This window comes from Cavia porcellus, unplaced genomic scaffold (genome assembly GCF_034190915.1).
Source record: "Cavia porcellus strain 051 isolate PalLab524CR breed Dunkin Hartley unplaced genomic scaffold, mCavPor4.1 scaffold_15, whole genome shotgun sequence".
NCBI lineage: Eukaryota > Metazoa > Chordata > Mammalia > Rodentia > Caviidae > Cavia > Cavia porcellus.
Window position 1 is genome coordinate 60215617 of NW_026947498.1, and position 24255 is coordinate 60239871.

The 24255-nt window shown below is 41.4% G+C and overlaps 1 protein-coding gene across 1 annotated transcript in view; it reads right to left on the reverse strand.

The window, feature by feature from the left end:
- The window catches only part of Drd3 (dopamine receptor D3), a 40048-nt gene that overhangs the window by 8770 nt on the left and 7023 nt on the right, over positions 1-24255 (reverse strand). The window contains exons 2-4 of the mRNA XM_063225006.1: positions 23273-23575; positions 13061-13173; positions 6672-6814 (exon numbers count right to left, since the gene is read on the reverse strand). Of these exons, the coding sequence (XP_063081076.1) occupies positions 6672-6814; positions 13061-13173; positions 23273-23542 (526 nt within the window). The 5' untranslated portion in view covers positions 23543-23575. The remainder of the gene's footprint in view (positions 1-6671; positions 6815-13060; positions 13174-23272; positions 23576-24255) is intronic.

A 24255-nucleotide genomic window follows, 5' to 3' on the forward strand; every position in this document is an offset into this window, starting at 1 on the left:
CATCTTGAAAGGGAAATGGGATGCAAACTAATGTCTACCAGGCTGTGTGCCAATGGCTTTGTACACAACATTTGCAGGTGCTGTTACTGTCTTTTCTCTTAGAGGAGCATATGGGAGCTCAGACACGTTCAGTAAAAGGCCCAAGGCTACACAACCTGAAAGATACATTCCTTTAGCCAGTCTGACTCTAAAACCAATGTTCTGTGATTTTTGATGCTTCTTCTCTCTCTACTACTAAGATTATGGCATATTTGTGCCCTGTGCAGCCCTGTCGGCAACTGGTCTGGTCCAATCTTCATAAAATGTTGGGAATTCTCCAACCCAAGATCTAGTCTTAAAAAGATATGAGCTGATGAGAGAAGCCAGTGATTATAAGAGGCTCTCCTTCTGCTTCTTAGTCTTCTGAGCTAGGAAGAGGCCAGATGACACTAACAGGCCTAGATCTCCCACTTGTTATCTGTGTGATCTTGGACACACTCTCTAACTGCAAAGCCTCAGTTTTATTATCCATAAGAGAAAGACAAAAATATTTGTGTAGTGATTATATTAGTTACAATGAACAGTAGCTACTTTCATTATTTATTTACTATATTATTTGTTATTTGTAAAGATATTAGTTGGGATGAAATCGTAAAGGTATTAATTGGTATGAAATTTGTAAACATACAGAGTAGGGAACAATATTTTTTGGGATGGGAAAGGGCAATGTCTAAGACCTAAAGTGAGAAGAATGTGCTTGGTGATCAGTGGGGTGTTTTACTGACAATACTACTGTTATGATTTAGATCCAAAATGTCCCCTGAAGTGTCATAGTCAGAGCTGAGGTTTAGAAAGGTGATTAGTTAAAATTTGCAAACAGATTAGTATTTTAATAACCCAACTAGTGTACACCAGGACAATAGGAAAAATACAGCTTGAAAGCATCTCAAAAATCAGCAAGATCCTGCCCGTCATAGGCTCAAAGGTGCAGAAGGGTAAAGCTCTCATTTGAGAAGTGAGCTTTTAGGTCTCCTCCTTGCTTGAGAAGGGCCACCTTAGGAACTGGTTCCCTAAGATTCATTTCACTGTGCTCAGCCAGGTACTCAGAAGCCACTGCAGCCACAGTCCAAGTGGGGCTGACTACTTCTCAACTGGCAGCAGACCTTGGCATCATCCATGGGTAGGACTGGCCAAAGAGCATTGAGAGGGCAGTGCGTGAACCTGGCAGAGAGAAGGTGAAGGTGCAGTAGACACCAGAGGAAGATGGAGATGCCAGGAATGTGGAAAGGCAGCTCAGGAAAGCTGCAGACAGGAGGTGAAGCCAGCCCCAGAAAGAGGTCCTGTAGGCTGCAGCATACAAAGCCATAGAGTAGGGCTGCCCAAGCTCTTTGCTGTTCACATCTTATCACAGACTGTCTCATGCAGCTATAGAATTTAATGTTTTCTCCACTGGTTTTTGATTTTGCTTTGATCAGATTTATGTCTGTTTACCTACTCCTCCCTTATGGTATGGGAAAGTTTGACCTATGCCACTGTATGTTGGAAGTGGTTAACTTCCTTTTGGAGTTTTACAGGGGCTCACAGCTACGAGTCTGCCTTTCATCTCAGAGAAGGCTTTGGATTTGGAGTTTTCAGCAATGCTGGATCTGTTGACCTTGGCAACTCTTAGAGGTGGACCAAATGCATCTCACACACGAGACTGATGTAAATATTTTGAGGTGCAGGGGTAGAATGTCATGGTTTAAATTTAAAATGTCTCTCTGAAGTCTCCTGTGTTTGGAAGTGGGACTGTCAGAAGGTCGATCTTTGCGGGGTTGTACCCATCAACGGATTCATCATCGATGAGTTCAGTAGCTGAATGTGCTGTAGGAAGTGGGGACTGGTTGGAGGTAGGTCACCTGAGAGCAGGACTGGGAAGCATGACTGGGAGCAGGACTCTGCTTCCTGGCTGCCAAGGAGTGAGCAGCCTTCCTCCACCATATCCTTCTATCAAGCAGTTCTTGCCTTGGACTAAACTCACTTTCAGTTGAACCTGATGGAAAGCATGAGCTAAGTAAACATCTTCTCCTTTAAGTTGCGGGTGTCGCGTACTTTGTCCCAGTGATGAGAAAGTGGCTAAGACAGCTACCATCAAAAGCTTTGTGTGCTGCTTCTAAATTCTCTGAGTCTCTTGGGAAGGGAGTAAAATTTCCATTATCTCACAGAAACTTGTGGCAGTATCATGTGGGAAATTGCTCAGAGAGGGGTCACCAAATAGCTGAGTAGTGGTCACTAAATTTGGAACTTTTGTTAATTTAGGGGTAATGAAAATGAGAATGGAAGAGGAAGGGGTGGCAGCTAGTGGTCTTTCTGAATTTCTAAGGAGCCATGTTGGTTGTGATCAGTCTCTTCCCAGAAACCCACTCCCCTGCAGCCAGCAGCTGACCAGGATCTAAATGCTTACTACAATGAGGGAGTAGGAATCTTATCAAGTTTTCATCCTGCTGGTCTTCTTGTCATCCTAGATATTCTCCAAATGTCCTCCCAACATCCACTCACCATCCTTTTCTGCCCTGGGTCCTGGGAGGCAGACCTCTAAATTTTATAGATGAACTACTGCTTTTAAATAATCAGCATTATAAGGGTTTAGTATGCTGTCATTCATATAACAATGCCCAGGCATGCATTTTCACCAAATTTTGCAGCCTGTCCCAGAATTTCCCCATGCCATGTGGTCTTGGGGCTGCACAGAAGGCAGAGTGATGCTGGCATCAGGGATTAATGTAAGGGGTCCTGCCTCAGTCCCCAGCAGACTGGACCTGTATATGTGTATCCTGTCATCAGAGCAGTGGAGAGGCATCAACAGCAGCAATTTTCAAAGGATCTCTACTGATGTTGAAGAGGTGATTTGGACAATGAGGCCTCCAAGAAGCTGAGGCTTCCCCAGGAGAGGTGGTGCCTTGTCTTGATGATCTCACCAAAACAGTACTGTGCAGACATGGCAGTTATTGAAGGAATATATGGATAATGGATAAATGAGTCAAATATACAAATGAGCATTTTATGTAAGCATCTATGCACCTGGGGCAAGGAGATAATGGGGAAGTCCAGGTGGGATGTGGGTTTATCTAATCTCATTCTTCAACATTAGAGATGCTTATTGCAATGAATTTTGCCGTCGAAGGAAGAAAGGATGATGGTGAAGGTTCATTTACTTGCCTATTCCACAAACATTTATGGAGTCTGTGCTGCTGATGAAAACACTCTGTTCAGGGGTGTAAGGATCCTTTGTGGGCTACCCAGGGAACTTGAGATTCACAGTGATATAAATAACAAGGTCAAAAGAAGGTTGACTTGGAAGATTCATGAACTTTGACTTCAACTTGGCTCCAAAGACAGGAGATGTTGATGCATTTGACTTTAGGGTGAGCTGTTATTCTTTTAACTGTGTGTGTCTATTCTTTTCACTTTTTGAACAACAAAGCTTCCCCTGACTAACTAGCTCTCCTCCATTTCTTATTTTCCAAGAAAAATCAAGCCAGATGATAGGATTTTTTTTAAAGCTGAACGTTTTCCTCCCTTGAAGGTTTCTTAAACTTGTGTCACCAGTTATTCTTTATTCATTCTAGAATTCTTTTTTTTTTTTTATAACACAATAGCTAACTGATTTAGCAGAAACTTGAATGGTATTTACTTTTCTTGTCGGTGACATGAAAGAATGAGCTACTCATTCAGGGATCTTTAGGATGGCTTCTTGTGCCAATGTGCCATGCTCTGCTGTTATTGGGGGCCATATGCTGTGACATTTGACTAGGCTGGTGGGCCTCTGTTGGGATCTGGGACAACACTGTGCAGTCAGGCCCCATAGTTCGGCATCTCTGTGATCTAACACCTGCCTCCTGTTGCCCTTTCTTTAGGAATTAGGAGCAACTGTGAGTTATACTATTGTGTTGTACATCTTATTGAAAGTCCAGCTATTTCCAAAATCAGGTATTGGCAGCACTCTCCCCTTTCCCTTTTTATGTTTCACATAGAAAATACAAAGAATGGCTGAGAGAGAAGTCATTTATATTGGGCTTTCAAGTGAAATTTTCTAGTAGGTGGGTAACTTGATAAAGAAACCCAAATCTATCAAGATAATGAAGCTACGCTGTGAAGCTCAGACTGAGACAGAGAAGGATGGTTAGGCTTCCTTACCTTGAATTTCACTCACTAATTGCCCAAACTGATTTCCCTTTCAAACACCAGCACAGCTGCCACTGCTTAGATTTTCCTTGGAGCAAATGTGTAAATTTTGAGGCACAAAAAACTTTTAATAAATAATAATGATATCATCAGCTCATATCTACTGGGCTCTTACGACAAGCCCATTGGAGGGTTTGCGATAGAGGACAGAGAGACAGAGAATATGACAGAGGGAGGTAGCTGAGAGCAGTACGTACATGTGCTAAGTCACAGGCCTTTTTTGCCTTCTCAATTCTAAATTTGAAAATCCTTTTGGAAAGATTTTCCTTGGTTTTGTTTCTGGAACAGTAATGATCTCATCGGTGGCAACAACACTGTGGTTAGCTCATCGTTCTTCTTTGCTTTAGATGTTGACATTAACTGGGAACTCTGTCTAATGTCAAATTTTGAGACAGTTTCGACTGTTCCCAGGGAGCTTATGCACTGTGAGAGTGAATCAACTCGCCCCGCCAGCCCCCCAGCATGGGGAAGGGGACCACACTTGGCCCAGCAGACACTGATGGCCAGGCACACACTGGTGAGGACTTGCTGCTGGCAAGCATTGAGCAGCGCCTTGGCCAAGTACTGATTTTGAGCTCCCCACATGACAAATTCTCACTTAGAATGCATTTGCACATAGAAACAAGGTTGCTAAAGGTGACTTAGTTATCTGACTGACCCGTAAAGATATGGAATGCTCACCAGGAAGGATATTTTAGTGTCACAGAGTCAGTGGTACTGGGGATACTGCCTTGTGGTGTGAACATGTGCTTGTGTAAGTGACAAATGGTGTAGAGTAGTGTAAAGATGGTAACAGCATCACACTTCAGGAATACTCCAGGTTAACTAGGTAAATATTTGTTGATAACTTGGCAACTTAACTTTCAGTGTAGCAGGGAAAGAAGGTTGGCTTTAAGTAGGTAACATACGCTTGGCATATCTTTGAATGTTGTCCCACATAATCCTCATTTAATTGCAAAAAGTCTCCAAAAAGGAGATAGACTGTAGTGACAGGAAGGGTTAGAGCCTAGCCAATTAATAAGTTAAAAATTATTTGGACTCAAAATTTGCTTTGAAAAATCCCCTACATCACACATAAAGGAATACATGAAAAATCCTCTACATCACACATAAAGAAATATAACCTTGTATGTCATATATTATAGCACTCAAAAGGAGCATGTTACTTTATTTTAATTTTTGTGGCACTAGGGATTGAATCCAAGGCCTTCACACTGAGCTACATGCTCAGTTCTTTGTCTGTTCTCTTTTTTTTCACTTGAAACAGGGTCTTGCTAAATTGCTAAGTTTATTCCAATTCATGAGCGTCTTGCCCCACATTCTAAGAATATTGGGATTATAGACTAAACTTCCATACCCACTGAAAATATGTTAATTTGGACAGAAGTCACTGAATTTATGTATATGGGGCCATATATAATAAACAAATATTGAAAAATTCCTGAATTTATATATTTGAATTTTCTTAAGTTTATACTCCATTGTATTATCCCAATTTTAACATAAGAGGACTAAACTTTAAAAAGGTAAGTAGCTGGTTCAAGGAAGCAGAGCTGTTAAACAGTAGAACTATAGTTTAAATCTAGACTTTTTGATTTTAGGGTCTCTCTCTTTCTAAATGTGTCCTGATTTCTAAATGATTGCCTAGGACATGACACTTAGAAGAATAGTTATGAGTCAGAATTTGCCTACCTCATAAGACATGTAGTGTGTTTCATATAATAGCTGCATATATGTAAGCACATTGCTATGTGATTAGTATGTACAAAACAGAAGCTCACAAACCTGGAACATAGTAGGAATTGAATTAATTGATGCAAATAGACAAAATAAGAAACCCAAAAGAACACCAGAACTCTAGTCATTCAGTGATCTCTTAACAAATATGCATGATATATTACCAATAACTTTCACTCAACATATGAATTTCCTAAAGCTAAAAGGTGGACATATATAAATTTGGATAAATGTCATATATTTAAAATCCCAAACAACACAGGTATACACATTGCTAATTTCCCAATCTATTCAGTAGATGTGCTGCGTACCATCATAGCCACAAATTTTGCAAATTAAAAATTTAAAAAAACATGTCAGTAATTTTGGAGAAATTCCAGGACTTTTATGATGTCCTTTGCATTGAAGGTCTGGTATATATTCATTAGTAAATCTCACCTGAATTATTAATAAAGATTTTAAGCTGCTACATTCTCTCAAATAAGTACAATGACATTCCTTTCATGATTTTTCATTAATTGGGTAGAACTTCACCCTTGTGGCAGTAATTGACAATGTTTTTCCCTATATTTTGTGAACAACGAAGGCCAAAACGTTGCAGTCTGTAGCATCCTCATTTGATTTCAAAATATTCTGACTGGGGGTCAGAAGCATCAGGGTAGACCCCACTCATAGCCACTCAGGTATTCTGTGAATCTCACAGGTGATGGATGTGAAGGCGTCTATGTTACCTGTGGTGTTAAAGCCAAAGAGAAGAGGGCAGGATACAGCAAATGCCAGCAGCCAGACAGCTGTGATCATGAAGGCCACACGCCGGCAAGAGCCCTGGCCTGTGCCATGTTGATAGTGAACTGGCATGACCACCGCAGTGTACCTGTAAGAAGTGAGAGAGGACAGACACGGTGAGACAGGCTGTGGACTGCTTAAAAGGCAAGTTGAAGAAGGTTACTAGAGAAAGGGTCAAGTTGATATTCTGGCAGGAGATAGATGATTTAACTGGAGGACAGAAAAGTCTGTGCATAAAAATGGTAGACATGCTGGGAAAAGAGAGAACTCACTGCAAAGGATGAGCAAAGGGTGGAAGAATGAAACATGCAGTGCACTGGGTGACTGAGGAGCTTTGCCTGAGTGTGGAGCAGAGCAGCCTTGCAGTCACATCCTTTCCCTCTGACGACTCTGACACTGGTCTGAGTGCTTCACTTTCTCCTGGTCTCCCAGGCAACAGCAGAAAGAGGTTTACTCCCTGCCTATATCTAATAAAAATCCTAGGCCTCAGTGTGACAGCATTTTGAGTAAAAGGGGTTTACAAAAAGAGTCGAGTGATATCCAATGGAGGCTTATTTTAGTATCATGCCAACAAATGATTCTCACTCTCATTGGATATTGTTACATTACATGTGGGAATACTTCACACGCGTTTCTACCAGCCGTGGGACTTACCTGGACAGCTCTTCCGTGGCTATCTCAAACTTAAGATATCTAGAACAGACATTGCCAGCTCCTCTCAACTCTTAATTTAGTTCCACTTCTTGTCTTCCTGAAGACATCCAGACTCAATACCCAAGGCTTGTGACTTTTAAAGTTTTCCCATGCAGCTCTGACTAGTCATCCTAAATTGGCTCTAGTAGATCCCCGAGAGTTGTAATTTTCCCTAAATATGTTATACTGTTCAGCAACTTTTTGCAGGTTCTGACTCAGGAAGTATAGGACACTCTGGCTCCATTTGATAAATGAGGAATCAGAGATGGAGTCTAGCAAAGGTGTGGGTGGTGCAGAGCCAGGTCTCTCGCCTTCCGAGCCAGTGTCTCTCCCGAGAGTGTCCCATTTCCCCTCAAGGTTATGGGTAAGTTTCTAAGTTGGAGCGGCAAGGGTGGTTTGTACTTGGAGAACGCTGTGGATGCCAGAGAACAGTTTCCTTTCCTTAATTAGCTTGACTCTGTTAATTGCTTTGTGTGTGTCCTACTAAAGCGAAGATTATTGGGCCATGTCGCTGAGATTTTGATTTTTGATTTCGAAGTGGAACCCAGAAATGTGTTTTAAACAAGCAACTGCATTTTAGTAGCTAAGTTTGAGAAAATCTTAAGTAGAGAATATTCCCGTTAAAGATTCTCTCGTTAGCTTGGCTAAGAAGTGAGAGACGAGACTAGGCAGTACCACTTTCACATTGCACTTTTTCTTTTTAGAAAAACATGTTTAAACTGCTAAGAGGAAATGAGGTTCCCCCTCCCCCGCCGTTTGCACCGCCCCCCCCCGCCACCGAGGCGTCGAGCTGTTCCAGAATCCGCCAGCGGAGGGCACCATAATGCAGCGAGAACTCGCCGGCTCGGCGGGGTGAGAAGTTCAGACTCACCTGGGGGCCGCTCGGGCTCGGTGCGGAGCCGGGGAGCCCTGCCCCCTGGCTTCCCGGAGCCCTCCGGAGCCCGGATTCCCACGCAGGCCGACTCTTTAGCCCCCGGTTTCCTCTTCGGCGGGTGCAGGCGTGCACGGCGAGGGCCGACTGGGCTCCGGCGCGGAGCAGCCTTGGACCCGGGCCACCTCCGCACGCCGCCGCGCACGACCCGCGGCCTTCCGGGCTGCAGCAGACACGGTGCGCGCGCCGCCGAGCCCTGGACTGTGCTGGCGATCTCGGTTCACCGGCCCTCTCCGGTGCGATCCGATCCAGCTCCCTGGCGCGTCCTGGGGAGGATCGCTGCAGACCCCGAGGCTGGCCGTGCGCGGCCTGGAGTCCGTGGGCTTTGCAGAGGACTTGTTGAATCCCAGCTCGGCCACTTAGCAGTGTGGCTGTGGACTAGGGGTTTTGCTTTTCTGACTCAATTTCCTTGTCACTACTGTGGGATACCGATACCCACTCTAATGGAATATTAACCAATACTAAATGAGGTTCTATCTCTGTGAAGCTTTTCAGCACAACCGAGTAGTGCGAATTCAACGCTCCAAAGTCAGTATGACTATCAGGGTGCTATGTCGTTGTTTTTGTGCTAACCCAAGGCACCAGTGATTGTTCAGTCAGTGAGTTTATGACTGTCTTCCTTTTTCTCCTGGATACCAGGGAGCATTCAGTTTATTTCTTTGCCAAACAAGCAAGGATATCGCATTTTCTATGTGTCAGGCACTGTTGGAAGTGCCTTATAAATAGTAATTCATTTAACTAGCAATCTTGGAGGCTGTTGCTGTTCTGTTTACTAAACAGATTAAGGAAGTGGAGCCTCTGTGGTTAACTAGTTCACCTGAAGTCACTTCGCCTTTAGGTGGGAGAGTCTGAACTTTGACAGGGCCTGTGTCTTCAGAGCCAGCAGCTGAGAGTGCAGCCTCGCAGCTCAGGGTCTGGTAGAAAAGCCCACCGAATGCTTACTCTTTGCATTACTGGCTGGGCCATCTTGGCCAGCTTACCTCCGCATGATGGAGATAACACATCCACCTTGCTGGTGGCTGTGAGGTTAATGGTAATGAATGCACAGCTGTGAGTGCCTGGCATACAGTACATGTAAATAAGTGGAAGCTATTTCTGTTATTGTTGCGGTTTCTAGACTAATGCCACGTGAGTGTTAGCACAAGTATAGCTGATACATGCAGCCTTGTCCTGCATCTCTACTTCCACCATTGAAGGAGCTGCTCACTGTAATTCAGAAAGTGCTAGTGGGAAAATCCAAGGACCCAGTTTCTAGTTCCAGCCTTGTGCTAAGGTGCTGTAGGACTGGCTGCAGTCGTGAAGCATCTTTACTCAAGGGAGTTAACTATGGTGTGCCTTCCAATACCCAGTTCCAGCAGCTGGGTCTCTGTGGCTTGTCACTTTGCTGAAGGTCCCAGTGCCCTAGCTTTCCACCCCAATCCCTATCCCAAAGTGAGAGATGGGAGGGGTTGGTGATGAGGGTGCCTATTGAGAAGGCTGACAGGGGGAGGAGAAAGGCTGGCCTGGTGGGAAGGCCTGACTCTAACTCCCTGCCTGGGTTTAATGAGCCCCGGGCTGTGCAAGGGCTGCTTTTCACCACCTTTTATTTGGTCAGACAGGGGGCTCAATAAATCTTTAGTTCCATGGACTCCCCTCGTGGAGTTGTTGAAGGAGAAAGCTTTTTGCAAATGACTGGAAAGCCCTTTGCAAATATAAAGTGCTTATTTAGATGCAAACTAAAAATCCAAGGTGCCTGTGACTCATCTGGTACCTATTGTGCTCCCTGCAAAGACGCAGAGGCTCGCCTGTGTGATGGGTGCCATTTGAGAGACACTTAAAGAACTCCCTGGTGAATGAATTTGGTTGCATTATTCCCGGGCTCCTCTTGGAGGACTCTAATTTTCACCGCCTGGTTGTGTCCCTGTCTTCTGACACATTCTCAGCCGCCTCTGAGTTAGCTCTGACCCAGGATGCAGTGGGAGGGGGCTGACCCTCTGGCAGGGCTCGGAGCCCCAGCGGCATGGGGCCTGTGCTCACAGACTTCACGCTCCGCTTTTTAAAAAAGAAAAGGCAGCTTTAATCCAAGCATCCAGAGCTATGCCTCAGAATCTAATGACAATAGTATTATTTGCTTTCAAAAACGCTTTTATCATTTCTTTTTCTTTTCTGTCTCTTACCACCCTGTTATTACAGATCAGGGCTTCATGACCAAAAAATACTGAATCCATTTGGTCAAGTTTGTCAGATTGATGACTGGCATTGTGTGAAGACCAAAGATCTGTGTGAACGACTGCTTTTTAATGAATTGACCAGCTATCTGGCATCACATGAACAGATTTTAATACTGTGTACTGCAAACTGCTGTGAAGGAGAATGGTGACAGTTTTTCTGAGAGCTATTTTCATTCCTAGAATAGGCAAGGACCTCCATTTTGAGGTTTGAGGAGGACTGGTCCATACTGATATACAAGCCCAGAAAGCGCCCTTATCCACTGGGACCTATGGCTAGGCCTTTGGGTTTCAGGCATGTGAGTGCTGTGCTTTTTGGGGGTCTTCTTGTATGGATCAAAAGCTGATTCAGGCTTTACTGTTGCTTGTGTTTGATGTGGTGAAAGAGAAGTATGTGGTAAGCATGGCAGCGGCCAGGAAAGTGGTCCTCTAGTGCAAATTACAGAAAGATGCCTCTTCCTGGCTGGCAAATTGCAACTAGTCACCTTCTCAGACTGACTCAGGACTTGCTTGGCAAACAGAGTGCTGGCTGGATTCTGTTCTCCTACCTTCTGTAGGGTTCAGCCTCTTTGGCCTCACCCATAGCTCCTGTATGTGAGTGAATGCAGTATACAGACACACCCAAGAAGGCAAGGAGGAGGCCTGGGTGGGAATGTCCCACCCGCTCTGGTAGACTTTCCCTCTGCTTCCTTCTCCTGCCTTCCAAGGCTAACCTTTCTCCACCCTCTCGTGTCCTTTCTAAAGGCTCTTACTGCTATTTGTGTTAAGAACCATTGGCTGCCCTCAGCCAAGGACCAGTGAATTTAGTTCAATGTTCTCTGTTTCAAGATTATATGGATATAGCAAGGAGATTCACTCATGATAAAGATTTAGATCTGATATAAAATCTGGGGTGCTTGAGGCCACCCCAATTGCACCCCAGTATTTCCTTAAGTGTATTACTGAAACAGGTACTTAAAGTCTAGAAGTTATTTAACGGGTTTAGATATTAGAGTTAAAAATATTATACGATCCTTATTCTTTCTTTTTTTTTTTCTCTTCTTCTTCTTCTTTTATTTATTTTTAAGTAGTGGGTATTGAACTCAGCATCTTTGCCTTGAGCTATATTCCCTAACCCTTTTCTGAATTTTGGTTTTGAGACAGGATGTCCCCTACATGACTAAGTTGCTCAGGCTGGGCTCCAATTGGTGGTCCTCCTGCCTCAGTTTCCTTGAGTTCCTGCATTATAAGAATGTACAACCCTGGGCCTATCTCTTCATTTTCTAAAATGATTTTATTGAAATATTCACGTATTATAATATAAGTGGATTGTATACAATCCACTTAAATATATAATTTTTTTGTTATATATACAGAATTAGACAACCATGTCCTCTATTTTTAAATATACTTTTTAATGGCATTATTTTCAGAATTGGGAACATGTTCTTTAATTTATGGAGAGCTAATCAAGTGATAGAGGAAAACCCTGCACTGGAAACAGTTTCTGTTTGTTCTTTTATACACTCCCATTTCAGTGCATAAAGGAAATTCGGGTCATTACTATCCAGTGCTTGACACTGAGCTAGGCAAGGAAAGGCAGTTGGCTGTTCTGGGAGCGTTACAAGAGAGAGCAGAATGCTGGCTCAGGGCGGGGAGAGTCAAACTGCAGGAATTTAGAAGGGATGGGCGGCAGCTGGGACAGATACACAGCACGAGAAGGTGGGTCTTAGAGAAGAGGCTGAGAAGGTGAACTGAGGCCATGTGGAGAAAACCTTGAACCCAGACTGTAAAGATAATTTTAACTTTCATTCCATAGGCCCAGGGGACACTGGGGACGAGATAGAAAGAGCAGAGGAAGACAGGAAATGGGTACTTTCAGTGAAGTTTTTGGGTGGAACACAAACAGCAGAGCCAGAATCACAGAAATCCACTTCAGTAGGCCAAGAGCAACTTAACAATTTTCCTTGTTTTTCTACGAGGGAATTCTATAGCTCATAGTCATACTTTCCCAAATTTCTTTTCTCTCTCACTCACTTTTCTCCTCTCCCCTGATTGGAAAATTCACCCGTGTCTGTGTCTCTCTTTCTCCTCCCTGCTTCCGTGTCTTCACCAAAAAGAAAGCAAACAAAACAAGTACAGAATTTTCTGCCAACCAAGTCAGCTCACCCATCAAGCTCCCTCTTTCCTTCTAGTTAGAAATCACAAAAACTCCCGAAGTAAACCCAGAATCCTGTTGAGTAGACTGAAGGAGAGAAAGCCTAGGAAATCTTTACTTAAATCTTTTTTTTGGTACTGGGGACCACATTCATGACCTTGTTCTTGCCAGGCAAGGGCTAAAGCCACTGAGCTATAGCCTAGGCAATCTGATAGAGTAACTGTTCTTCTCCTTCACAAACCAGAGTCTACAAGAAAAAAAGGGAAAAGAAAGTGTCCCTGTGGCAAGTCCCTACTTAGAGGTAGTCTCACTGTCTCACCTTTTTGGGTCATCTCTCTTTCCTAAGGAGGAGAATCGCAGCCCTACCTGTCTATGCTGATGGCACAGAGGTTCAGGATGCTGGCTGTACACATCATGACATCCAGGGTGACAAAAATGTCACAGCAAATGCGGCTGAAGTTCCAGATTCCACCTGTCACCTGGGTATTGAAGACAAGAAGGGTGTTAGTGTTTCTCGTAGCAAAGAGATGGGAACCCAATAAACCTTTCTGGCTTCCCTCATGCAGCTCAGTATAGATGCTGACACTCTCTTTCTGCTCCTTGTGGTTACCATACCGCAGATCGATATTGAAGTGGGGGCAAAATGTCCAAGACATTTTACTAAAGAGAGAGCAAATTCACAGTGTTAGTGCTGGAAGGGATCTTCTAAATCAATTAGTGCAGTGTTTCTCAGAGTGGTCCACAGTGGGAGTACTTGCTAACGATGGAGATTGCTGAATCCTCTGCAGATCAAGGGAGTCAGAATCTTTGGATCTGGGGCCCATGAATCTTCATTTAAAAATAAACACCCCTAGACATACTAAGGTTTGAAAATCGCTGATCTAGTTCAAACTCAGGGATGCTAAGTGATATGCCCATAGATGCACAGCTGGTAATAAGAGACTTTGGGTGACTTCCCAATGTGTGTTTTGTGCCAAAAATGCCTCCCTGAAGCTCTCTGCCCAGCAGAAAGCTCACTAGATACCCAGAAAATAATTTAAGAATACATTTTTCCCAAAGCATTCCTTTGAAGAAAAATAATCCATCTGGCTTCAGATTTTAAAGCTTGAAAACACCCGAAACAATATCTATAAGAACTTATACAAAATAAGTCTGTGCCAGTGTGGCTGGTTGTGACCCCTCATCTTCCATGTTCCAATCTCTGAGGGAAAAACTGCGTCCAAAGGATTGGGGAGGAGTCTGAGTTTTTTCTGCCACTCTCAAAATGAGGAAGGTTGGCCCTGATCTCTTGCCCTGACCCAAGTATTCTAAGCTCTATCACCTCCTCTGAGAAACGTTTATAGAAAGTCAGGAATTCAAAGAACTTCATTTACATTCTAGCACATTTCTGTTTTGTGTCTTAGACTTTTAGGTAACCTAATTGGACCAGGAAGTGCTATTCACTTTCAAAATGTCCACAAGCCTTCACTCGTGGGCCCTGAGGTTGTGGGCACGTGCCAGCCTCCTGCCTGGGGGGCTACCATTCTGGAGACTCTGGTTCTCAAGAAAAAACCAGTACAGCACTGCTTCTCAAGCTATAGCTGTGTGTTCATGATGTCTCTCTGGAGCAGGGCTATTTGGTACTGGAGGAAGGGGATGGAAAATAGGCGCGGTAGCCTCTGAAGTAGCTTCTTCTGTACAACAGATATTGACCAAATGTGCAAAACACTGCTATTCTGCTGCCCAGTTTTTCTCATCCAAGACTCTTCTGATATGAGCAGCTGTTCACTCCTGCTCTATTCCAATAAAGCAGGGACCAGAAAGGCTGTCTCTTCTTTTTCCCTAATAATACTCTTTTCTTGGATTTATTTCCTTTTCAATCTCCTATATTTTATGCCTATATTTGGTCATCTCCAGACTGTATTTTAAGACATGCTGCCCAAAGATTTGTTGTTGTTGTTGTTTAAAAGCAAACATGAAAAGAAAAAACATGTGACGAAGCCATCATTTTTGTTTAGTTGGTTAAAGATTTACTTTCTTTTAGTTCAAACATTTGGCTATATATAAACAAAGGCCTAAAATGAACTTATAGGATTTTTGAGAATGAAAAGCTTAAAAATGAGATATAAGCATTCTGATCTACAGGGTCATAATTACAGTGATCTAAGGGAGACAGGAGAATGAGAGATGGTTTTGCTTATTATTACATGAGACTATTGTGTGCTATAAATTCTCCCCCAAACAGAACTGTATGTATTTTTATTGCTACATATGTCTACTATGCAGCTATTTCTTAAGTTGGGAACAAACTACCTTTTTTTTTGTATAGCTGTGACTGAGTGTTGGGGTAGTACAGGTAAGAAAACATAGTTAGGACAACTATGGGGTTCGCTGGGTGCTAATTCATTCACTCATGCATTCATAAAGCAAGTACTTGTGAAGCTCCTAATATTCAGCCCATATAAGGAGAGTATATTCTGTGTGTGAAGAGGTTTTACAAAAAGTGCTTGCAGGGTCTACTCTTGAAGATGTCACAAGATAACCAGAGAAGAAAGGCATTCCTGAATATAATAAAAATCGGTGTGAGAGCCTAATATTGTTAATACAAACTAGCCTTGCCTTGATTGCAAATCTACCCTGCCTGGGTCATCCACCCATCTGGCCCATTCCAGGAATTTCTATAACTTCGATACTTCACATTTTAAAAACTGAATTTGTTTTTTTGCTGTATGTGCTCTTAGAGCTTTTGAGGAGTGTCTATGTCTAATTTGATTGCATATTAAATGACTATTACTTAGCCACTTAGATAATGGCAAGGACATTCACTTGTTTGCTTCAGGGGGCTCAGGCATTCAAGTACACCTGAAAGGCTGAATAGTGCCTGATATATTCTATATTTGGACTAATAGCTAACACCTAGTGAATGGTTACTCAATGTCTGGTGTCATGCTAAGCACTTTACATATATGACCTCAAATGCTGATTATAATCCCATAAGAGGTCTCTGAAGAAATTGCATGATTCTAAAGATTCAACAAATTGTTTGTTCTTGGCTGAGTGATTGTGACTGAATAATTACAGCCTGAGACCAAAATTATCTTGGGCTATTCTTAGACCTTTAGAAAACTAGCCATTTACTTTTAACCTTGCATCTGACGTAACATTCTCATGTTAGGTAAACCTCTAGCCTTCATCAATCCAAATCTAAAAATCTTGTGTATTATTCAAAAGCTATAGACTACATATAGTAGAGATTTCCCCACCAGGTTGAGGCTTGCCTACCTGATGTCCCCACCAATGTACTGATTTATGGCCTTCTTTGTCGTATGCTGTAAAAGCTCATGTAACCTCTTCCATGACAGAACATGTCATTTAGAGAAACTTGCATCCAAGTTCCTGGATGATGGTCCTTCCTTTTTGGCTCAAAATATACTATTTCCTTATTTTTTGTAAAACAGAGTTATTAGTTTACATTGACAGGATTATTGTTACCCTCATCACTGAGAAAGAAATTAAAACTTAGGTTAGCACATTGTCAAAGGTCACATGGTGAGCACAGACACAAACGCTAGAATATAGATTGTCTGTACCTGATATGGGGAGGCATCAAGCAAGCAGGGGTAGCTATTAGAAAGGGATGGAAGTGGGTAGACAAGAGGAAAGGAGACAAACCAGTGCTCATCAGGGAGTTTTGTGCGGCAGATTATGTCATTTCCTTTCTAGAGAATGAGAACTTGCCTGGTTGCCTTTATACCAGGATTGCAAAAAACAGTACAAAAGCCAGTGAGGAAAGAGAAAGAACGTAGGGGTGGTTTCTTTACTCCCGCTCTGTTAAACCCTTAGGAGACAAAGCCTTTCAGGTGTCCTCTAAATTGCAGACACCCACAGGAAGCAGCCGCATTCTCTTCTTCCTCTTTACCTGTCTCCAGAATCCGCCATCAAGATTCTGATTTTCTCCTTGATCTTAGTTGAGTGTCAAGAAGAAAACAACCTGATTAGCTGATTAAAGTAATTCCCACTAAGGTGCCATCACTTAGTCATCCCTGGAGCTTACTCATTAAAATGATTCTCTAATTGGTGGGACTTGTAATGGAAATGTTAAAGTGTTCATTTCTTAAATATAAATATATATTTCAAGTACAAATATATAAATATTTTAGCATATACTTATATGTAAAATACATGCATATAAAATACATATAAAATATGTAATATATATCGTATATTTGAGGTGTACTCCTCCATACCATGTAAATAATAGTAAGGGATCACTAAGAATAGCAAAATACCAAGAACATCCGTAGTAAGCTCACACAATCTCACAGCAACCCAGTGAGGTAAATATGATTTCTAACTTATAGGAAAATTGAGACATACGGATTATTTGGCTAAAGACAGATAACGAGTAAAAGGAAATGGATTTTAAACCCCTTAATACCAACCATTATTCTATCTCTAAAAGGTCAGTATTTTGGCACACCATTTCTGAGAAGAGTACAGTTTAACTCTATTCTAATATCGTAAGAGGAAAGAGCTGACATTTGTCCATATGTTTACTCATATATTGCTATTTATTGAATGCCCATTATATGCCTGATATTTGGCTTGAGTGGGTGTGTGGAAATGAATTATGAAAGTATTTTTGTTCCTAGGGGCTCAGTTCATTGTGTGCGTGTGTGTGTGCGTGCGTGCGTGTGTGTGTGTGTGTGTGTGTGTGTGTGTGTGTGTGTGTGGCTATGATGGAACTGAGGACCCAGAAGACAAATACTAAGAAAATAACCGACATGATATGGTAAGTGCTGACAGTAAGGTAAGTACAATGTGTGGGAGATCATGAAAGGTAAAGTGATTTTTGAAATTAAGGCAGAAAAAAAGTAAAAAAAGAAAGCTGATTGATTTTAGCTCTTTAGAGACATAATTCTTTCTTCCAAATTCTAATGAATAACTCACTTCAGAATTATAGGCAGCCAGGTGGTGTTACTCTCACTTGCTAATGACTATAACTCCCTTTGGCAATGTAAAAGTAAGAATGGGAGGAAGCAAGAAAGTGTCTTCAGGTTCTGACGCTGGCTATTGATTTTCCACAAACACAGCCTAAGGCAGCATTTCCTAAATTTACTGATTAGAAGGCAGCATTTCCCAGATTACCCCACGCTCTTGTTTAACAAATCATTCTCAGACCCCACTCCAAATACTTAACTCTCGTAAGTGATCTCACTCTAGGCAGTTTGGGAAACATTGGTCAGGAGGGCCCCATGTTATCTTCAAAAATGTCCCAAAAGGGGCTCCTTCAGCATTCTTTATTCCAGGCCTCTCTGGCTTTCTGGTCTCCTTTCCAGAGGAATGTTTTGAAATGCACAAGGCAATGGACCACAAGGGATGCACATCAGGTGGAAATATAGTTACCAAAGTTTTAACCTCTTTAATAATTCATTAAGTGAGAAGATATAGGGGCAGGCCAAAATTCTGTTAGTTTCAAAGGAATGATGAATATAAACATTATTTCAGGATGCCTTCAAAAACCATACTGTGAATTGAAAATACACGTATCTATGAGTTCCACTAGTAACCTTCAGGATTTTTTTATTTCCTGCTAGAGGTTGATGACTACATTCATAATAGAAGGAAGTGTCCAATTCTAGCTTAGTGAGAAGAAAGAAGTTATTTCATTTTTTTGATGGAATCCTCAGGTTAAGAACTCAGCCTGAGATCATAGATTTTTAGTTGTTTTAGGGAGCTATCTAAAGATGGAATTTTTTTCTCTAATTAGCTTCTTCATTTTTGTTTGCTACATTTATAATTTTGTTTGCTGTGAGAAAAGATAGGGTTAATAAATACGAATTTTTCACCCTTTGCATCCCAATTTCCTTGTCTTTGCAATGAGAGTTTTATAGATTAGTGGTTCCCAAATGTTGTGAGAACTGACAAGCTAGCTGTACCCTACTTGGCATAGAACTGGGGCTGGAGATTTATTGCGATGACTGCAAATTTCGGGCCCACTGTGGAAATTCCTGTTTGGGAGATCCAAGAAGACCCAACAGTTGATATTTTAAGGAAGCAGCACCTCCCTCCCTGCATAAAAGTTTACCTCTCAAAACCTAGGTTCATGACTCACAGAGGAGCTCATTTGATATGCAGTCTCCATGGCACATCCATAGAGAAACCTGTCTCCAGGAAATGGCCAGAAACTTCTTGTGGTTGAGTCATACTTTAGAAAAGATAATAGAATAATATCTAAACTCTCCCAGTTTTAGCAGCCTGTGAATGATCAAAATCCAGAGATTGGTGAAGACTTTGTGAGAACTCATGCTTTTATTTGCCAGCGAAGTCTTCAATTGCTATCATCTAGGGTTTTTAAAAATTATAATAAAAACTTCCCTTTAAAAATCCTTTTAAATGGGGCTGGGAGTTTAGCTCAGCGGCATAAGTGCCTGCCTTGAAAACAGGCAGTCGTGAGTTCGATCCCCAGTAGTGATAAAAAGGAAAAAGACAAAAAAAAAAAAAAAAAAAGAATCCTTTTAAGTAATCAATACAGAAAAAAAAAAAAAATAGATAATATATATCCTTACAAGTTCCAATGGCTCCCTCCTCCTTCTTTTTTATCCTTTCTCTCTGAACTTGATCTCTTTTTCGGTGGTATGTTTTACTGAACAATCCAGACTTCTTTGTTCTATTTTCTGTTCTATTTTTTTGGCCTTACATTTCCTATTGATTATATCTTTTTACATGTTCATACTGGGGCCCAAGTACTCTCTGTTTAGTACGCTTGCTCCCCAGCTTATGACGGAATAAGTCTCCAAGCCCATTAGAAGTTGAAAATGTATTTAATAAAATTAACCCACCAAATACTGTGGCTTAACAACCCAGTGCACTGCAGACCAGCTGTTGTTTCTCCTTGGTATCCAGTGACTGATTGGGAACTGCAGATTGCTGATGTTATCTGACATTGCATGGCAGTGTTATACTACGTATGGCTAGCCCAGGAAATGATCAGAATTCAAAATTTGAAGTACAGTGCCTACTAAATGCTTATTGCTTTTATGCCACCATAAAGTTAAAAGTCATGAAAAAGTTTAATCCCATTGGAATCAGGTTTTCTTTTACTTAAAATTTAAAGTGTCTAAACAGATATTTATAGATTTGTAGATATTTTAGTTTTCAAAGTACTATAAGTCGATAACAGTTGATGCTAACAGCAGCCCACCATAGATGGTGTTATTGTCTTCTCCTTTATGTTCACTTAATTACATGTCTTCTGACTACCAGGACTGAGTCCATAAAACAACCCTATGTTAGAATGACTTTTGTCCCTGTAAATTCCAAAACTAGCAATGTTATGTGCCAATTTGTTGCCTATTTCATAGCAAAAGTTGATCTGCTGAGTCAGGACTGGCCAGTTACATTAATGTGAAACCTTAGAGAACTGCTTTCAACCAAGCCACATGAAGGAAAAGTCTCTCTCTCTCTGTTTCTCTCTCATTTTCTTTCTTTCTCTCTCTCTGTCACTTTCTCTCTTTCTTGTCCCCATTCATTGTATTTTTGGATAATGCCATGATGCTGAAGGCTTTGGTAGATCAGCTTGTCAAGAATGATGAAGTATAGAACAATGTGGTCCATGATGATTCCATGAACAGCTGACTTAACATCAACACACAAAAATATCACTTGCCTCCAGAATTCTGATATGTGAGAAAAATAACCTATTTGGTTAAATCCTAGCTAGTAAAGTTTACCAGCATTTACAGCTTAAACATTTCTAATTTGTACATACAAGTATCTGGAAAAAAATTGTCAATTTCCCCTGAGAGAAGATGAATATGTTCAAATCAACGTGCATGGGACTTTGGACTTGGTGAAAATTTTGGCCCCCCAAAGCTGTTATTTTTCTCATGTGTGTCCTGTTACGCACATGAGAAGTTACGAGGACAACTACTGTGAGAATAACCCTTTGCTCTTCTCTGAGATATGTAGACTTGTATACTTATAGTCTTTGTAAGGATTTAAAGGGCTGTTTTGTTTTTCATTAAGGTACCCCATGTGCCCCGAAAAAGACAGTAAAATACTCAAGACCAAAAAAGTTATTGACTGGCTTGGATAGAAGTTCTACTCTTCTGAACTAGAAAGTTCTATTACCTATTATGCTGGCTGTTTTAAGTTGTACCCTATCTTTTATCAAGACAAAATCTTTGTTGACTGTCAGAGAAAATGATGCAGAGATATTGAGTTGCATTGACTAAGGTCTTGAGAAATACTGGTAAGACCAGAGATCTCAAAAGTTTATTTCTCAGTGGACAGACGTCTCTGTTCTCCCAAATCTTCTTTACTTGAATATAGAAGGTTTCATTTACTTATCTTTTACTGTGTTGTTTATTACTGAACATTTATGTCAAATAATCTGGTGTTTTTTTTTTCCTGAGGGGATGTAAGACCTCCATCTGGACTTTTCCCACAGAAGAAAACATACAGATACTACTACATGGATTCCATGAACACTCTCGACAACATTTAATGTGGTTTTCCACAAACTCGGTTGTTCTTCTGTGCTCACCCATATAACAGCGACATTGTCCATACTGGCAGGTATGGTTAGAAAATGTTGCATGAGTTTTTAATCTTCTACACAAGCAGCTTTGAGGTCTTTCCTCTAGGGTCTAATTAGATTCTAGAAGCAATCACAAATGTATAGCCAAAGAGTGTCTCTGAGTGGCTTTATTACAGTTACTAAAAATCTGGGTTTTATTCAGAGGGAGTGTGCTGGGAAGAGAAAATGCTCAGTAGAGTGAATGTCCTTTGCCTGCATTTATTTCTGACATTCATCTTTCTAGGGGACTAAAGAACCTTTGTAATGCTTAGGGATGAAAAGAAACATGGCAAGACATCTGTGAATCACTGACCAACCCACCAATCAGCCTAATTGATTTTCTCTTCTCTCCTCTCCTCTCCTCTCCTCTCCTCTCCTCTCCTCTCCTCTCCTCTCCTCTCCTCTCCTCCCCTCCCCTCCCCTCCCCTCCCCTCCCCTCCCCTCTTCTTTCTCTCTGTCTTTTACATACCATCCTGTATAGACTGTAGTGGGTAAAGTATTTTGCTCTTGAACAGAAACATTACATGTTTCTAACTCTTTCCTATTGTTGGATATAAAATTACAAGTAGTTCATTCTCCTTCACCCCAAAACTCTGCCAGTAACAATGAGAGTAGATGAAGATGATACCAGCAGGAAATTTCTCATATAATGCATACGTTACAGAGCACATTTGTTTAGTCATTCATGTATCAAATACTTAGCACGTTATACGTCAGGTAGTGTGTTTGGACTAGAGGGAAAGGAGAGCAAAGATATAGCTCCTGACTTCAAAGATGACCCAGACTAACCAGATTTACAAAAAAGTCAAGGTAATAGCAAAATTTTTCCTTCTCAGAATTATCCTTTATGGGAAGAATAAACACATATTTTTCTCAAGTATTCTCTTAACCTTTAGATCTCTACCAATCAGCCTAATTGATCTCTCCTTTTCTTTCTTTTTTTCTCATACTGTCTTTGAGATAAGAAGTCTAATTTTAGTTCTCAACCATTCTTTAATGCTGGCACTGGCACAGGCAGCCTATGTTCAAGACTTTTACTCTCCCATGATATGTCATACTTAATTAACTGTCACCTTCACTATTAATATTAACTGAAATATTAATTTGCTGAATCTTAATTTCTATTAATCATAGAATCATTTTAATCCTTCATTGGATACCTCTTTAGAATGACATACAGTGTAGAGGAGAAATATTAATAGCACATTAAGGTGTTTAAAAAAAATCTTTTTAGTGATTGCATGTTTTCCTGGTAGAAATATCTGTTTCTTGAACTGATGTAGGCACCCCAAATTCCTTGTTAGCAAATGGATGGTTTATCTTGATCATCTACTGACTCTATTTTACATTTTAAAATGAAAATAGTTTAAATTTTAAGAAATGATTCTCCCCAGAACAATTCTCAGGGATATACTGCATTATTTGGGTGGCTAAGTACTAATAATAGAAGCCTTAAAAGTATAAATTTGAAAGGTTAGTCTATCCCTTCAGTATCAGAGACTACAAAGAACCAGTACCTGGAAGAAAAAACTAAGATGGAGAACAACTGAACCATCAAGAGGAATTTAATGTATTAGCAGACTATTTTTTCTTTTTCTCTCATTCATATTAAAATTTAACTTTATTTTTCAGTAATTTCTTTTTTCCCTCACCCCATACCCCTCCTGCACACCCTCACCCTGGATATATGAACTTAGATCAAAATGTGCACAGGATTGCTTCCTGAAATTCCTCCATTCCTCAAATGGGACTGGCCCAGAGTCTTTTCAGGAAAAGTCCTTTGAGTCAATTCCAGTCACACACTGCTACTGAATAATTAGCATTCCCTGGTTCTAATATGAGTAGATAGTGATTGCATTCAACAGTATCATTCATCATTAAAGGGAGAATGAGAGGACTTTTCCTTTCTACCCCAGTTCATATTCCACTGCAGAGTAAGTTGAGCTTTAAAGCCCAGGGTTTCAGGGAAGACAGACAAGCACAATTACAAGGGCAGCATGCATGTGGAGCCCACTCACCTCCAGGTAGACCACCCAGGGCATCACCAAGGTGGCCACCAGCAAGTCTGCCACCGCCAGGCTCACCACTAGGTAGTTGGTGGTGGTCTGCAGGGCCCGCTCCCTCAGCACAGCCACACACACCAGGCCATTCCCGAAGACGATGGCGAGGATGAGCACACAGTAGGACAAGGCATAGTAGGCATATGGACGAGCCTGGTTGGTGCCTGTGGAGTTCTCTGACCCACACGTGGAGTTGATGTGGCTACTCAGTTGACTCAAAGGTGTCATAGTCCAGAGGGAAAATCTGACCCAAAAGAATTCCTGGGAGGAGACAAAACAATGTTGGAACATCAGACTCTCTGATGCTTGGATATTTAAATACATTTTAAAATTTATTTGGTGAATAATTTTTTTGTGCATTTCCTTTATACTAGGCCCTGTTGTAAGAAGTTGAGATACAATAATGCATGAAAGATAAAAATTGTTCCACTCATAAAGTCTATATTCAGAGGGGAAGGCAGGCCATAGGCAAGAAAAACTATGGCATGCCTAGAGATTGATACGTATTTTGGTAAAAAATAAATCAGGGAGGAGAGCGAAGAGTGTGAATGTGTAAGTGGGTATCTGGATGAAATCTTAATTAGTGCTATAATCAAGAAGCCCTCATGAAACTATTGGCAAGTGAGTCATGACCTGGAGGAGGTAAGGAAGCAGACCTTGAAGTCATCTGATGGAAGAGTGGTTGGAGCAGCAGTGCCAACGGGAAAGGTTGCGTGGGGACCGCATCATATGGGGTCCACCATGCTGCAGCCAAGTAAGACAGCAGTAGAGGAGGAGGAGTCTGAGAGGTTGTGCGGGGCTACTGTGCTTGGAATCTGAATGAGACCGGAAACTGTTGCAGGATTAGAAGTCCAGCTTTGCTGTTTCTTACCTCGGGGACCTTGAGAATTTGCTTCACCTGTTTGCACTCCAGCTTTCTCTTCTATCGCATAGGGGAATAA